The 17,208-nt window shown below is 43.7% G+C and overlaps 2 protein-coding genes across 9 annotated transcripts in view; one reads left to right on the top strand and one right to left on the bottom strand.

Moving 5' to 3' along the window:
• POMT2 (protein O-mannosyltransferase 2) overlaps window positions 1-5,198 on the bottom strand; it is a 50,808-nt gene extending 45,610 nt beyond the window's left edge. For 5 of the 6 annotated variants that reach the window (XR_014222013.1, XM_082232817.1, XM_082232820.1 and 2 more), the window contains exons 1-6: window positions 4,328-4,561; window positions 3,794-3,878; window positions 3,488-3,592; window positions 1,973-2,081; window positions 1,142-1,250; window positions 170-329 (exon numbers count right to left, since the gene is read on the bottom strand). Coding sequence is in view for 5 of the 6 variants with exons in the window: in XM_082232817.1 (XP_082088943.1) it covers window positions 170-329; window positions 1,142-1,250; window positions 1,973-2,081; window positions 3,488-3,592; window positions 3,794-3,878; window positions 4,328-4,527 (768 nt within the window). In the remaining variant the exon portion in view is untranslated. Of the gene's footprint in view, window positions 1-169; window positions 330-1,141; window positions 1,251-1,972; window positions 2,082-3,487; window positions 3,593-3,793; window positions 3,879-4,327; window positions 4,562-4,837 lie in introns of those variants that run through there. The other variant, XM_082232821.1, reaches the window with a different exon arrangement.
• Window positions 5,199-5,644: 446 nt separating this feature from the next.
• On the top strand, window positions 5,645-17,078 carry GSTZ1 (glutathione S-transferase zeta 1). 3 transcript variants are annotated; one of them, XM_082234153.1, is made up of 9 exons: window positions 5,645-5,802; window positions 7,845-7,896; window positions 9,710-9,777; window positions 9,903-9,983; window positions 10,828-10,953; window positions 12,325-12,400; window positions 13,163-13,215; window positions 15,041-15,090; window positions 16,529-17,078. In XM_082234153.1, exons 1-9 carry the CDS (start codon window positions 5,782-5,784, stop codon window positions 16,653-16,655), a joined length of 654 nt encoding a protein of 217 aa, XP_082090279.1. In that variant the 5' UTR covers window positions 5,645-5,781; the 3' UTR covers window positions 16,656-17,078. The 3 variants fall into 3 exon arrangements, with proteins under 3 accessions (XP_082090279.1, XP_082090278.1, XP_082090280.1); XM_082234152.1 differs by having other exon boundaries at window positions 5,666-5,805; XM_082234154.1 differs by lacking the exon at window positions 5,645-5,802 and adding an exon at window positions 7,230-7,375.
• The last annotated feature ends 130 nt before the right edge of the window (window positions 17,079-17,208 follow it).

Here is a 17,208-nt window from a genome sequence, read left to right as displayed (position 1 = left end):
CTTCCGAAAATTGTTCGAAAACCTGAACACTCACTTCCGGGTTTCAATTGTTTGGGAGCCGATTTGTTCGGGAGCCAAGGCATTTGAGATCCAAGGTACGACTGTACAATGTTTTCATGATGCATTTCCCCACAAACACTGAAAGCTAGTAAAAATTCTAGACACTCACCAGTGAGAGACTGAGGTCTCCCAGCAGCTCCCAGAGATCACAAACAGTGTTCAGTCCAACCAGGAGTACTACAAAAAGGCCAACAAATTTCACGCCTATTGCACCAGCAAGGTTTATCCCAGTCAAACAGAGCCAGAACCACCAGGAAGCAGAAAAGGGTCTGAAAAACACATTTGAAAAACTTCCTGTTGGAATAATAAACTTTTTAATAGAGATCCCTGGAGTAAATCTAAGGCAGGATATGCTTTATACCTAGGTATCTCCAATGGAGAAACAGAACACATTTACCTTCCTTGCTCCAAACACTTTTGCCCCCATGTTTGGAAGGGCATGTTGCCTTCTGGCTGAAAATGGTTCCTCACCTATTCTTGAAGCACTCTCCCTAAAAATGAGGCAGTGCTAAAATCTGATCTAAAGCAATTCAACTGATCACACAGAAAGAAAACTATCCTGGCAACCTCCTGCTGTTAAGAAAGTCAATACAATAGCCCAGAAGGCTCAGAATAACCACACCAGGCAGCAGACAGGGCCCTAGCCTTTTGGAGCCATCACTATCACACATGTACTTGCATGTTATTTGTGAATGCAACACTAGAGGGGAGGGCAATCATCTGTACCTTAATGCCAATCACTGCTACCATACTGAGTATGGCTCTGCTCCTGAATACAGGAATCTACTGCCAAGTCCACTGAACTACTATCCCTGTACATTATGGTATTATTAAATGATGCTTCTTGGGAGAGACCTTCTTTGTTCAATTGTCTGCCATATATATTATATATTATGTGCTTTTATTTCTTAATAATGGATTTTATTGCTGTTTTGAGTTGTTTTATGATATACTGAATACACTGAGGACTCTTTGAAGCCAAGTTGGCAGGATAAGAATCACAACATAATGCAAAACAAACATTAAATCTTCTGACACAAGTGTGAAGGGCCACATACTTGAAAAACTGCTGTCACCTTACCTGTTTGCACAGGAATTATGCTTGACCATGCTGAGCACAGCTCCCATGAGGAAGAACATCAGAATGGGGTCTAGCAGAATGTATTGAGAGAGAGTAATAAAACCTGTATCTGGAAAAATAAGACAAAACCATATCAACTGTTGTTCTAAAAACAATCTAAAAGTTGTTGTTTTTTCCAATGCTTAGTCAAGCTTAATCTTATTGCAATAAGAACACATCAGAATGTACAAAATCAGCTATGCTGCTTTCACTCATTACCTGCAAAGTGTCTCGTCCTCATCTACATATTTATTTCTCTGTCAGAGATACTATTCACCATCAGAGATATCGGCTTCAAAGCATATAGCTTGGGGTCATCAGTTAATTGTTGTTATTATTATGCATTTCCTTCTTATGCCACTTATGCTCCTATAGCTCATCTTTGTTCCTGCATTCTCTCCTTTCCAAATAATGTGGACCAAAAAGAGAGAAAACTTTTCACCCTTTTGACTGTACCCAGGGCATATGTATATTCAAAACATTTGTTTGTTTTTATGCAGACTCTTAAAACATTTTTGCATGTATAAAGCACTCAAAGTATTTTACACCCTAATCATATTTATCTCACAATAATCCTCTGTGTTTATTACTAGGCCTTTTCTCAAGACAGAAAACTGAAGGCAAGAAGCTTGTTCAGGTACTCCCCACAAGTCTGTGACTAAATAAGGATGTTGACACATAGGGTCTTCTGCGACAGGAGACCATGAGCACCTAAAGTTTCTGAAGCTAAGCATCGTTTTCCAACAGGAGAAACTAATGAAACAAACCCTGCAACATGAAGAGGATGCTTACCAAAAATCAGAATGGCAGCTGTAAGCATTGCTGCAGGCAGAGATTTGGACAACTCCAGCACCGTGAGGTAAGAGAAGGGGACCAGGCACGAACCAAGGAACGCACAGAACTAAATAAAGAGAGGAGAAACACTCTTCACATGGTGATGACAAAGCATGTCCTTAGCTCTGCTGCTACCCAACCTTAAAAACACACAGTATCAGCCAAGTATACTCAAGTCAGTCTGCTGAGTATTCTCCACCCTCATAGAAACATAGCTTTGGAAGAGACCAACGGTCATCTAGTCCAACACCCTACAATGCAGGAATCTCAATTAAAACACCTACAACAAATGACCATCCAATCTCTGCTTTAAAACCTCCAGTGAAGGAGAGCCCACAACCTCTCGAGGGGGTCTGTTCCACTGTCAAACAGCTCTTACTGTCCAAAAGTTCTTCCTGATGTTTAGTCAGGATTTCATGATAGAAATATTCCTCTAGAGATAAAACAGATGAAAAGTTCCAAATCTGATCCTCCACCACCCTACCTTCATTCATCCTCACTTCTGCCCAAATACAGTGGTACCTCGGGTTAAGAACTTGATTCGTTCTGGAGGTCTGTTCTTAACCTGAAACTGTTCTTCACCTGAAGCACCACTTTAGTTAACGGGGCCTCCTGCTGCTGCCGCTGTGCCGCCGCTGCACGATTTATGTTCTCATCCTGAAGCAAAATTCTTAACCCAGGTAATATTTCTCGGTTAGCAGGGTCTGTAACCTGAAGCGTATGTAACCCGAGGTACCACTAATTCTAAAGCTTCCATTAACCCATACGATGATGAAATATAACCATCCCACAGCTTAACCTACATTATCTCCCTTTTCCCTATATTTGCAACACTCCCACCTTTCTCAAACAAGTTCAAGGTGATGTAGATGGTTTCCCCCCATATTCATTTAATCCCGCCTCCGCAAAAAAAACCCCTGTGATATAGGTTAGGCTGAGAGACAGTGACTGGCCCAAAGTCACCCAGTGAGCTTCATGGCTGAGTTGCCATTTGAACCCTGGTCTGACAACTATAACCACAACACCAAATGTCATATTCTTTGAGAGTCAAAACTGCTGACAGTGATACCTCCATGGGCATGAGGAAAACACAACCCTGCACTAAAAATAACTGACAGAAAATTCTGCTAGAGAGAGACAGACAGACAGACAGACAGACAAAGACTGGTTCCCTCCTCCCTGCAGTTAACTGAAGTTACTAGTTTCATAAACTATGAGACAACTAAAAGAACATTGCACATAGCTTTTTTATTCCTCTTCTCTACTCATTCCGAATCCTACCAAATGTTAGATTACTGTACAACCATCAGATGTAGTACAGCTTTAGAAATGGAGATTACAGTATTACCTGGAATCAAAACCCATTCTTGAAACATAAACATATGTTTATTGGAAGCAGAGAGAGAGAAGAGGGAAACTCTAGGTCTTCTCCATATATGACCTCTGGTTATTTAAGAAGCCCCACAGTCTTACCCCTCTCATTCCTATGTAGTTATGTTGTTCATATTTGTCCCCTGGCTTCTGGAAAGGGAATGTGCCATCATAACCACTCAGGTAACCGGCAAGTCCTATCAGCATCTAGAGAGAGAAGAGGACTGACCTTATTCAAGCAGAAGTAGATAAAGTAGTTTATAACTTTTTAGAGCACTAACTTGATCTAATAAAAAGACATAATTTAGACACAAAGATGATGTAACTGAACCAGGATGAGAATGTTCTGCAGTCAAGGAAATGTTATTAGATCTCAAAAGCTTGCAAGAATTGGTGTTCGCTATTTACCTTCCCAAGAGGTGGATGGACATCAAAGAAAAAGGTTCGGTTAATGTAATAGCTTCCCATCTTTCCAAAATGTGTTTCATCCCAGCTATGAAAGGGGAAAGAGTAAAAAGATGACTGTTAGCCTCTGGCTCACATCAGTATTTGCCACTCCTAGTTGTTCAGTGTGATAATGAAACAAAACACTAAGCAGATCTGCACTTGGGGACGTTGGACCACTTTAAGCTCTCTCGTAAGGTTGTTGCAATGTAAAAATGGTGAAGGGGACTTACATTTGGCACCCTGAGTTTTTTTGGAGGAAGGGCCACAAATAGATATGTTGTATTTAATACAATTTAAACCTCACCTTAATTTTTTTAAAAGTAAAATTACAATATCAAGGCAGTTTTTAAAAAACAAGCGTATTTGTGTAACTATCAATGGAAGGTAACATTTAACGCATCTGATGAAGTGGGTTCATGGGAACTCATTTCCCACAAGCCCCGCTTCCGAATCTAAGCCCCGCCCTCGTAACCATGGCACCCCACAGCCCCTCACCAGATGTGTGGCGGCTCCCGTAGGCGATAGAAGCGGGTTGCGAAGCTTAGGAAAACGACGAGGCCAAGCGGGCTCCAGAACCAGCCGGGACTCCGGGCTGCGGAGGGCGTCGGCGCAGGGCCGCTTGCCAGTCGGAGGGTTTTTCGCTGCCGCAGGCCGGCCGGTACGGCCTGGCCGTTGTCGTTCGCCGCCAGCGGCATTCGCGGCCAGACAGGAGGCGCCTCCTGCCGGCCCCGCTACCTTTCCTGCGCCCGATGCACCACGGGAAGGAGAGTCCGCGCTCGAAAGGCATGATGGGCAAAAGAGTTTGCCGTTCCGCCCCACGTGAGCGAGGGGCGGGGTTGGTGGGGAACTACAGAGGCTTCCACTGCATTGTGGGAAGCGTAGTCCTTGAAGCAAGGCTGTCCGCGCCAGAATGGATTGGCGGAGTTTTGCGACGTTCAATAAAACCTAGCATCCGCTGCATGTCTCTGTAAGCACTGTGGCATCAAGAAGGGCAGCAAGCAGCACCTTTTGTATATTTGTTGCAAAGGGGCTGCCTTGTTTAGTCTCCTGCCTCTACTGCAGACTGTGGGATGATCCGGATACAATCATACTGTCAATTGTACTCTATGCTGACATCAAAAGTGACTTCATAATTCTGCATTATGACTGACAAGCTGCTATCTCTGAAATACTCTGAAATACTGTATCCTAGGGTTACCTGTCAGAGAAGGGCTAGACATGTTTAAAGGACATCTGTACATATCAAAGTTCCTGCTAAAACATGGGCTAGCAGAACTGTTTGAAGAAAATAAATACACTAATTTAAAACTCCCACTTCCTGCTCTTTCATTTTGTCCACTGGTCTTTGGAAAGCAAGGATGAGAATCGGGAAAATTGTAACTAGGAGCTAGGGTAGATATTGCTTACAATTCACTTTCTGGGAACATTGGTTTGTTTGTTTTTTAGCCTTTTCGGAGATTTCTTTACTGCTTTACTGCCTTCAGTTTAACCCGGCGCTTTCTTAATGCTATATGTATTGCAGTTGTCAAGGCAAATACAACCGTTTTTTACCTTTTTGTAAAATAAGTTGTCTCATTTGCCAAACCGGGTCCTGGGCGGCCCAAGCTTTGTCCCGCTTTTGCTACAAAAGATTGACACAGCTGCCTCTCTGAAATGTGCATTTTCTGAGGTGTTCTCTTTTAAATTCGTGCTTGCCGCCTTAAATCCTAAGGAATAAAGAGGGCCAGTTTTAAGACTTTTGGAATGAGCTGAAACTACAACTCCCAGAATCCCAGCGACTCACGGGAAAAGCGTCTACTCTCGAACAAAGTCTCCATTCAAGGCTGGCAGGCAGTAAAACGCCAGCGCGGAACAGGAGGGGCGGCTACTGCTATCATAGCCAATGCCCTGTTGAGCAAAAAAATCATAGCTTCGTTCTTCGGCTAGAGAAAGACGAAGGACTGCACAGGATGTGCGCCGCATTAGCGAAGGTAGTTGCTATTACAACAATGAGAAGGGGGAAAAGATACATTTGTGTTTGCAAAGCCAGCTGCCTGGGGCTGATGGGAGTTGCAGTCCAAAACATCCGGACGACAACACGTTGGTGAAGGGTGCTTGGAAGAACACTCTGTATTTCTTTTTCTTGTTTTTCCTGAATATTCTTTCCTTGTACCCAGGCTTCCATTTGAGTTAAATATTCTGCTCAGACGAAAGCTTAATGCCCATTTTAATTCTTTTTGCTGTGACAATTTCCCCGTGTAACTGAGCTACCCTATACCCGTCTACCAAGATCAGAAGGATATCCTAGGAAGTTCAGTGAGGAATACTCCGAAGTATAGGATTTCAGATTGATAAACAACAAAACGGAGCAGGAGACAAAGTCAGGATGGAGTTTTGCCTTCTGGGCAACCAGGGATACACCATAAATCTTTGTTCTGTGATTTATTAAACTGGAATAATCCTGGTCCCATATCCCCATCCCCTTTGGGAAAGACTGTGGCTCATGCAAAAGGTCACAGGTTTAATACCCTACGTCTCCTAAGAAAAGACCTCTGCCTGAAACCCTGGAGAGCTGCTGTCAGTCAATGCAGACAATAGAGTTAGATGGGCCAATGGTCTGTCTTAGTGTAAGGCAGTTTCCTGTGGCACTGGTTAGTCAGGATTCTAAGCTGTCTACCTATCTGGTTTGTACCCACTATTTCAAAAAGGACCTCAGGGTTGTTTACAGTTCTTTTACCAGTTTGATTGTAAAACACAATAAAGTTGAAGGTCAGTTGCTGAAGGGTAATTATGCAATTGCTCGACTATGCATTTTCTCCACACACACCCCCAATTTATTTTGCCACAATCCTTTAAGGTAAAAGTAAAGGGACCCCGACCATTAGGTCCAGTCGGGACTGACTCTGGGGTTGCGGCGCTCATCTTGCTTTATTGGCCGAGCGAGCCGACGTACAGCTTCCGGGTCATGTGGCCAGCATGACTAAGCCGCTTCTGGCGAACCAGAGCAGCGCACGGAAATGCCGTTTACCTTCCCGCCGGAGCGGTACCTATTTATCTACTTGCACTTTGATGTGCTTTCGAACTCCTAGGTTGGCAGGAGCAGGGACTGAGCAATGAGAGCTCACCCCGTCGCTGGGATTCGAACCGCCGACCTTCTGATCAGCAAGTCTTAGGGTCTTTCTAATAGATTCTTTTTCGGGCAGAGACTATCCAGATAGGATGGTTGCAGGAGATGAAGTCTAGCAACATCTGGAGGACCACAGTTTTTCTGTCCCTGCAGTAAATAACTACAGGCCCAGCTTGCCTATTTTACAAAAAAAAAGTCACACAGCTCTAGTCCCCCACCCCCCACCCTGGTATCTGACTAAAAGTGCTAAGCAATGAGATCTTTGTCTTGCTCTGTTTTGCCATCTGATAGCTAAAAGGGTGGGATTATGAAATTTCTCCAATTGGCTGCAAGGGAAATATTCCTCCCTCTCACCCTCCCTGCAAGTTTTAGACAGTGTGAGCTGGCTTTCATTTTGAGAATCCTGCACCACATGCAGCATGGAGGCTTCTAAAAAGGTGAGATAAACGTGGGTTTCTGGTAGGTGAGGCTCTGTCTTGATATCATAGCATTGTTGTGTCACTTTCCCCACACACTTTTCTATAATATTCGTCTGGAGTAGAAGCTGCTGGTCTTCAGGCAGTCCTTCACTGAAAGTTTAGAAAGTGAGCTTTCATCTTATAGCTGTTTGGGATTTGCAGGGTGGGGGTGGGGGATGAGGAGGGGTCAACAGTGGAAAATGCCAGTATTTCAGAAGAAATAGGAATCAGTGAGGCCACTCTTGTCTAAACATGCTGTTTGCAAAGTGAGTCAATTTCATTTTCAGGACAATAACAAGACAAATGGTAAGACTGTCTTGTGCTAAAAGAAAAAAACCAAAACAAATTATGTTTTCTATGGACTTGGTAACTTTTATTTCAATATTCATGAGTCTGCTTCAATTGTAACTTACTTTTTTTCCTTGTCCCATCCCCATCCCCACTGCAGCCAGTCCTCTATACTTATTTCAGAAGTTCCTGCACCTGGAGAGTGAGAATTGGTAAGCACAGCGTGGAATCCTATTCTATAGGATGCTGCCAGTCTTTTGCATTTCTTCACCAAAACGCAGTTAATAAGTGATTTATCAAACCACAGAGCAGCAAACATCAGCCATTTCTGAAGACTAAAACGTGTCTTCTTTACTTGTGGTAAAGAGTGGGAGCAAATGCTAAAATTAGTTTGCTGTGGAAAGAGGAAAGCTCCTAGATTGTGTGAATACAGAGGACACGTTTGTACTTTAAGGGTGCAACCCTTTTCACACTCACCTGGAAGCAAACCTGACTGAGCTCAGTGGTGCTTACTTCTAAGTAGACACATAAAGGACTGCACTGCAAAAATGGGAAAATACTGTGCAACCTGTGTGCAGATTATCTTTGGGAGAAAGCAGTTGGCCACAGCCCATGTGTCCAACATGTGCAGCCTGTATATACAGTCATACCTCATGTTACAGACGCTTCAGGTTACGGACCATGGGAAACCCGGAAGTACCGGAACGGGTTACTTCCGGGTTTTGCCGCTCGCACTTTGTGCATGTGCAGAAGCGCTGAATCGTGCCTGCACAGACGCAGCGCTTCAGGATGCAAACGCTGCGGGTTGCAGACGTGCCTCTGTCACGGATTACGTCTGCAACCCGAGGTTCCACTGTGCATCAAAAGTGATGTTTCAGGCTGCAGTCCTAACCCCACTTACCTGGAAGTAAGCCCCATTGAATTCAATAGGACTTATTTCTGAGCATACATGGTTAGGATTGCACTGTTAACGCATGAGGTTAAATTTTTTATTCCTTTGCATAAAGTGCACTACCTGCAGGAAGTTCTGTAATGTGCAAAGCAGCCCTCTCCTGTGGCAGAAAACATTTGTGAGACAGGCCACATTTACTCCTATATTGCAATGTACGCAATCTAGAAATTCCCAAATATTTCTGCACTCATAAGGATTTTTATGTAGCTCCTTCTCTCTTTGCCTGGTCTTTTTTATCTGAGGACTGTGATTAATTAGATACATATTTTCTACATAAAAATACCACAATCCAGATGTCTGCATTTCCTACATTCTTTAGAGGCACTCTGGAAACACTCAAGGAATGCTGGAAGACTTTGGGTTTTAAAAGTTCTGTCTGTTGAAGCTCATAACCTGATATAATCTAGCAAGATAAACAAGACTGACTCTGGTTGGGGGTTACAACTATCAGTCAAAGAGAGCATCAACCATGTTAACTGAATTGCTGTCTCCAGATTGCAGAACATGGTGAAGCAGCCTGGTGTCTGGTTTGTTGTTTCAGTGTAGGATTGGGGAACCTTTGGTCCTCCAGATGTTGCTGCACTACAGCTTCCACCATCCCTGGCCACCAACCATGTTTGCTAGGGCTGGGGGTTGTAGTTCAGCAACAACTGGAGGGTGAAAGAGTTCAGCCCTCTCTCATCCATGCTTACCTGTTGTGGAAAGTGGTAGGCACCCCTTGCTTTATATTTAAACAGAGACGACACCTGAACAGCAAACCTGTCTTCTCAAGTCACATTTAGTTTGACCTTCAGTGAGGAAGGTGAATTAGCTCCACAGAAACCACCGCTGTTGCTTTAAACATAAATGAGCACATTCCCCTTTTGAAACAAAATCCTGGTTCTCATATTTGCTCTTAAAGCACACCTTAGTTCTTAAATCCATATTTTTACAAGTTCTTGTGATGCTGATTCTACAGATTTTTGTTGTTTTGTTGCTTCAACTTCCACAGTGCTCAGAAAGTTTAAAAACAAAGTGATAAAAATTGGAGTAGGTAGCATCCTGAAACTGTATGTCACCCTTTCTCTTGGCAGCACTGGCTCTGAAAGGAATTGCCTATGATTCAGCACCTGTCAACCTTGTGAAGGATGGAGGGCAGCAGGTAAGGAGATGGCGGGATGTGGTCTGCACAGCTGGCAGGGTGGTGCCTCTGCAAGGGGGAAGCTTTGCTCTTCTGGGCTTCAGTAGCGGAGCCCAAACGTCTCAGGAGCTGTCCTGTCTCCACAGATGACACCAGAGTACCAAGCAGTGAACCCAATGCAGCAAGTCCCAGCCCTCAAAATTGATGGCATCACCCTCTCGCAGTCGGTGAGTAAGCAATCTGTATTAATTATTTACTTGGTTCTGCTGCCCAGGCAAAGGACTTTGCACTCCAGATCTCAGGAGCGGGCTTGGGACTTGCTGGAAAGGAAGCTATCGTGAGTGGGATAGGAACACCTAGCAGCACTGTTAAATGGGTTTCTTTTCACCATGAAGTTAATCCCACGCTGATGTTGCTTGGAGAATCCCATCCTACCTGTGGTTCCATACTGATTGTTCTGAGCCATGAGATTCGTTCCTTACATGGGATATGCTTTTACTAGCATATGCTCCAGCTTAGCTTGAAAGACATATGGAGAACCTTTGGCCCTCCAGAGGTTGTTGAACTCCAGCTTTCATCAGCCCCAGCCTGCATGGCTGCTGATGAGAAGCGACTGGAGTTGTAATGCTCAACATCTGGAAAGCCCCAGGCTCCCTATCCTTGGGTTTAATCCAAGCAGATCTAGAGCTTGTGGTGCACAAGCTTCATTCAGGTGGTCCATGGCTTAGCTGTGGATTTGTCACTGAAGATGGGAAATGACACATCCGTTGTGTTAAATATTTATATTGATTTTTAATTGTATTTCTATTGCTTCTTTTATTTCTTACAGTTTATATAATTATTTTATAATATATAAATAAAAGCAATACCATTTAAAGAGTCATACAGTATCTAGTACAGCCACATTACAATTGCTGCAGCATCAAATCCATGGGAGGGAGGGAGGTTTGGGAACTACTGCTTTAGATTTCTCACTCCTTGATCTGCATCAGGGAACTAGTGTCTCCATTTCAACAACAACCCCCCCCCCCTCGGGCCATTCTTGTCTAAAAGTCTCTCCACTTATTGCAGATAGCAATAATAGAGTACCTGGAGGAGACGCGTCCAAAACCTAGTCTCCTGCCCCAGGATCCAAAGAAGAGAGCCCAGGTGCGGATGATCTCGGAGCACATTGCTTCTGGAATTCAACCCTTGCAGGTAATTGCCCAGTTGCTGGGCCTGCCTATCCATCCTTAACCCTGTTGGATCAGAGTTCACTACGGACTGCAAATGAAGCGGAGTCCCTTGTTACGAACCTCAGGCCCCAAGGAGGGCTTGTGGGAGTGGTTGGGTGCAGGGATACCAAAGGATGTCAAGAACATCAGAATGGCTAGTTCTGGTGCTTTATTAAATACATTGTAGGCTTACAGCAAAGCAGCTTGCGAGGTCTCCTAGCCTTTGCAGACATGGGACAGACACCGCAGCAAGGAAATGGCTTGTCCGCAGAATCTGTCCTGCGTCTATGAAGGCTATAGACTGCTTTGCTGTAATGTTACACCTCCTTTAATAAAGCCCTATAATTGGCCGCTCTTATGTTTTTGATGTCCTCCTTTGGTGTTCCTGCACCAAACCACTCCCACGAGCCTTCCTTTGGGCCTGTGGTTCAGAACACCCCTCCCGATTGGGTTTCCCCCCCTGGATATATATTCTTCAATATATAAAAGACACAGTGATAGTGCAAAATTGGGGGTGGATTTAAACTGGATCAGCCACACATCATTCCAACTGGAAGCAATGCTTCCTCAACATTACAACAGTATTTCCCCCCGGAAGGGCACTTTTGCACAAACAAACTGCAACATTTGAAGCATAAAAAGTGACAGGATGTTAGCGGAAGGTACAGGACTAGAACTGACTGAACACAAAATAGTATTATCCTGACGCTTTTGCAGGTTGTGAACCCTGTTGTAAGCAGAATCATGCTTAACCACCCCACACCATCACGAGTGTGCAAATAATCATGAATGCACAGCAAAAAAGGGCATCATGAAGGCCTCTCCCAGGAAAGTGGGAGTAATGAATTTCTACAGATAGGATGGCAGATGACCCCTGCCCTCATACTGTGTTGTACTAGTGCTCACTCAGTACCCATTGTCTGTGGCCTTCTTTGTATCTGTTCCAGACAAAAAAGTCCCTAGAGATAAAAGCAAGACAATACCTATTTGTCTTGCCTCAGCCTTAAGGTTCAAAAGGCACATAACACTACAGCAGGGGTGGTGAATCTGCGGCGCTTCAGATGTTATTGGACTCTGGTTCCCATCAGCCCAGGACACCCTGACTGAGGGTCAGGGATGATGGGAGTTCCTCCCCTAGAAAGACACAGCTTAGCTACCCTTGCAATATATCATAGATTAAAGCCTCACTATCTGAATAATTGTCTTTGCCATACCTTCACACACCCCAAAAGTAGTGTTCCAACCTTCCTTCTCTTTTTATTAATATTTACTTATTAGCCACCATATAGTGAAGCTTCTGGGTGTTGTACAGTAGAGGCAATCTAACCTGCTGGCTCTTCCTACATTTTATCAGAACTTGACTGTCCTGGAGCAGTTCGGCGAGAAGAAGCAAGAGTGGGGAAAGAACTGCATTTCTCGTGGTTTCAAAGGTGAGTCCCAGGTTGAAACTTTTAGCTGGACTTTAGCCATCTGCTAGCCAGGTAGGAGGTTTTGAGGAGAAAGCTGTCCTCCTGTCTGGCTTGTACTGGAAGACACCGGTGGAACAGTTAAGCCAGTCTCCATCAATCTGGTATCCCTCCAGCTGCTTTGGATTAAGCTCCTATTAGTCTCAGGCAGCACAAGTTTAAAGAGCAGCATAAGGCTGTTTGGAAAAGGGCTTTCAAAGAGCCTCACACTGCGCTTTGAACAAAGTCCCAACAGCTGGGACTTCAAATCACAGAAGCATCTGACATAGTGATGTCAGGTGATTGGCAGGGGGGCACCCACACCTATCATTCAAATTTGACCTGGTAGGTCTGGGGAAATATGGATCTGGCCTACTGGCTTCCTCACCCCTGCATAAACATGTGGTCCAAACTTGGGTTCCTTTAGTTTAGTTCACAAGCCATAAACCAAGAACAATTGTTTGTTATAGCTCACAGTTAGTCTGGCGAGAACTAAACCATGGCCCAGTTTTAGACAACACCCAAGGCCAAGCTATGACTTAGTTCACCACAACGCTGAAAAACAGAGGAGAAGCAAAACCGATGTGATATCCTCCTTGGGAGGTCCAGATATTTGCCATTTAGTAACCAGGACATTTAACGTTCCTTTATGAAAACACTGCCAAATTTAGCAGTGTGATTTTCTATGCTGAAAAACAAAAAGTGTGTTCTCGATTCCCAACAACATGCTGTTTTCTTTTCCTGGAGCTTTGGAGCAGATCCTGCATGAAACAGCTGGGCGCTACTGCGTTGGGGATGAGGTAAGGCAAGATGCGATCCTGTCCTCTGGCAAGGATGGCAAGAAATCACTTGTGGACATCCAGTGAAGCTGAATGTTGGGAGATTTAGGACAGATAAAGAAGTGCTTCTTCATGCAGCCCATTGTCGCACTGTGGAAGTCGCTCCCCCAGGAGGCAGTGATGGTCCCCAACTTCATTGGCTTTAAAAGATTAGACAAATTCACGGAGGAGAGAGCTATTGATGGTTACCAACCATGATGGCTGTGCTGGAGGCAGCAAAGCTTCTGAATACCAGTTGCTGGAATCTACAGCAGGGGAGAGGGCTCTCGTGCTCAGATCCTGTTTGTGAGTTTCCCATAGACATCTGGTTGGCCACAGAGAGAACTGGATTGATGGACCATTGGCCTGATCCAGCAGGCTGCTCCTATGTTCTCTTATCTGTGCACTGGTATCAACACAGAGGCCAAGTGAGTAGAGATCCAAGGACACAGTAAGCTAATAGTTTACTTATTCCTTTCTCTCCCTACCCCAGTTAACCGTTTTAGGGACCTCTCACAAAAGGCTGAACATTACCCCCGTATTCTTGGCTACAGCAGGAGTTGAGCAACAGTGCCACCTGCTACCGTTAGCAGTCCAATCAAAATGTTACAGAATAGCGTGCGAGCTGTTACTCTGGTTGTTGTATGTACAGAAATGGGGGGAGTGGCCATTATGTTCTTTCTCCTTCCAAGGCCCCAAAGCATGTAGATCTTTTCGGATGTCTCAAGAAAACGTTAGTTGAAAGAGGTTCTTGCAAATCCAGTTCTGTTTAATGCACTTATATTCTTGCCGTCATCTCCTCCGTCCAGACCCACCTTTGCACCCAGCCAGCAGAGAATTAAAAGGGAACAGGAGAGCAAGCCACATGCGTGCACACACCCAAATTATCAAATGTAAATCCAACATATCTGAATACAAAAATAACAATGGTTAACCAAAGTCCACACATGCCCCCAAATTATACTGCAAATCTTATACAGTACTTCACGGCTGAAAGGGATACCTGAAAACGACTATCTTCACCTGCGGGATGCTGCTCATTCACGTAGGTCAGTTGAAACAGCCCTGAGTGAGCCATCTAGCCCCTTTCAATGGTGTTTCATCAGCTATAGATTTTCCTGTTCCAAGTGGCCTGCCAGCTACCAAGTGCTGATTTTAATCATACCTGGTACTTTGTTTTGGTTGTTTTCATCTGCTGCTCAAGTGTGTGGCTTTATTTTTTTAAAAAAATAAATAAATCCTGATCATTTTTAAATGGTTCACAATACTTTTTAAACTGTTCATATCAGCTGCCCTGAGTATTCTAATACGAAATGGAATGGCGGGGGTATAAATATCACAATAAATAAATCCATATCCAGTTAATGAGCTGAGCTACAGAAAATAGTGAACTGGAGTTTCCCAGCAAACTAATTGCAAAGGGTTACAGTACGTTTTTTAATGTCAAACCATTAAGATATTTCTGTAAGCAGAATTTGGTATTGTATTAATTTGTCTTCCACATTCCCTGCCTCTTCTCATTGCTTTTAATATCAACGAACACTTTTTTGATTCCAGCATTGCAGGGGTTTGGCTAGATGACCCTCGGGATCCCTTCCAACTATACAATTCTAAGATTCTGATACATTAGATAGAAGAGGAGGCAGAGAGACTTCTCCACTGTCATTCCACCGGTCTCTGAGCTGATATTCCAGCCACATCAAAATGTCACCACTATAATTTAACTCTGAGAAAACACAATCCTGCTAGGTTGAAAAGCTGAAGGGCTCTTGGAACTGCTTTAACATTTCTTTCTGCTTTTCTGCAGGTAACCATGGCTGACCTTTGCTTGGTTCCCCAAGTTTTCAATGCCGGGAGGTAAGCAGAACTATGCCTTGCTAGCTGCTAGGGCTACTGGTGTGACCCCATTGGCCTAGTTGGCAGTCATACTTGGGGTGGGAGGATAATACCTACTGAAGTAGCAGGCAAATTGGATAAACTTTCTGCATTGGGATTCTACTTCCAGAAAACGTTGGGGAGGAAGGGAAGTCAGGAGAAGTGCAATGCTGTTATGTTTTATATTTCGACATTCATGTATTGTATGAAGCAATGGGCGATATCTGTATGAAGTCACGGTGCTTAAAAATAAACCCACTGAAATAAGATGGCTAAAATGACTTAGGTCTGCTGACTTAGATGGGTGTACTCTGAATGTGCCCAACATTGCTTATCACTTTTTGTTTATTAAGAAAAATAGAAAATTAAAAAGTGCAGCGTTCCAATCTACACTTGGAAGGCAGGCAGTGAGTCTTCCCAGTTCAAGATGACACGTGAAACACCACCCTCTCACCTAAACAGCCCAGAACTAGGATGTCCACTAGACTTTTGTCTTCCACATCCTAGTTCTGTATTGTTTCTCCTCTGCCTAAATCAGGCTTTGAGACTACAATTCCCATCATCCCTGACCACTGGTCCTGCTAGCTAGGGATCATGGGAGTTGTAGGCCAAAAACATCTGGAGGGCCAAGGTTGAGGAAGCCTGGCCTAAATGCACCTACTTCGGTTGCCGACATCTAGCTACACAAGATGCTCAGTGCATCACTGGCAATCGGAACAACCATTTTTGTTCATTTAATAGCAAGGATGATGGAACCAATGTAAATGCAGGGGAGGGGAAGATTAGCCCTTCCCTCCCCAGCCAAAATCCCAGTGAATCCCACCCTCCCCTTGAAATGCATGCTACAATTAATGGGGGGGGGGGACAGTTACACCAATGAAGCTTTTGTGCAAGAGCTTATTTTCACTGGATCATGGCTTCTGGGTGGAACATTTATTCTCAGAATATATTGCTATTATGGATAGGGGAAATATTTGATTTTGTTTGCATTTAAAGGCAAATCTGCACTTTCTGAAACAATACGAGAGCCGAAACAAAGCCATCCTTAGAAATTCACACTTCTCCCAGTTTTGTGGTGCATTTTTCCCGCCAAGTGATGTGCACAGAAATGCAGATACTGGGGTAGGGTGTGCATGAAAATGTGTGTGTTGGTGAAAACAACATACAAAAATGCATTAAATTAGGGGAAACTGATTTGCAAAACTGCAGTTGGGGAAACTGTGTGTGCGTGTGCGCTGGCACACACACACATTAGGATGCTGATGAATTTTTTTATTATCAAATTGCTGTGGGAAAATGAAGTACTATTTAAAATTGGGAAAATGAGAAACAGAGAACCAAAATTAACACATCTGTCTACCCCTAATCACTACATTAACTACCACAACCGCTATGTCTAACTATTCATTTGTCTTGGCAGGTTTAAAGTGGATCTTACGCCATTCCCCACAATAAACAGAATCAACAAAGCTCTATTGGAATTGGAAGCGTTCCAAACCAGCCATCCATCACGGCAGCCAGATACCCCTTCAGAACTAAGAGTCTAAAGCTGCCCCATTTTTTTACCAAGGAAGATTTGGGCCTAACTTTTTTTTAAAAAAATGATTATCTTGTGAACTGCCCTGAGACAGGAGGTATATAAATTTAATTAATTAATAATAGTAATAATAATTTGCCCATAAAGGGACTCTATGTGCCACCATCTAGGAAGAACCACAACTTGAATGATTTCCTGCTAAGAGAGGGACATGCACTCCACCAGCATGGTTTATTCTGGTTTTATTTTGTGAACAGCCCTGAGACCCTCGGGTATAGGGCAGTATATAAATTCAATAAATAATAATAGTAAATAATAATAATGATGATGATGATGATGATGCAACTACATTAAAGCACTTAACAAGACCTAACCTTTGATCATGTTTTGACAATTGTAAAAGGAGATTAAAAGAAAAAAGTGTTTCTGACTATTCTGTGTGTGAAGTTCATTTGATATTATCTTGCTTGTTATAATCTAGGTGGCCAAGGTACCATCCTGCTGGCTGGACTGCACAAAAATTTAGACAAAACAGCAGCTTAGCTACTTTATAAAAATAACTT

The sequence above is a fragment of the Podarcis vaucheri genome (genome assembly GCF_965113315.1).
Source record: "Podarcis vaucheri genome assembly, chromosome: 1".
Taxonomy (NCBI): Eukaryota; Metazoa; Chordata; class Lepidosauria; order Squamata; family Lacertidae; genus Podarcis; species Podarcis vaucheri.
The sequence above is the reverse complement of the archived record's forward strand: the minus strand, read 5'-3'. Positions and strand labels throughout refer to the sequence as shown.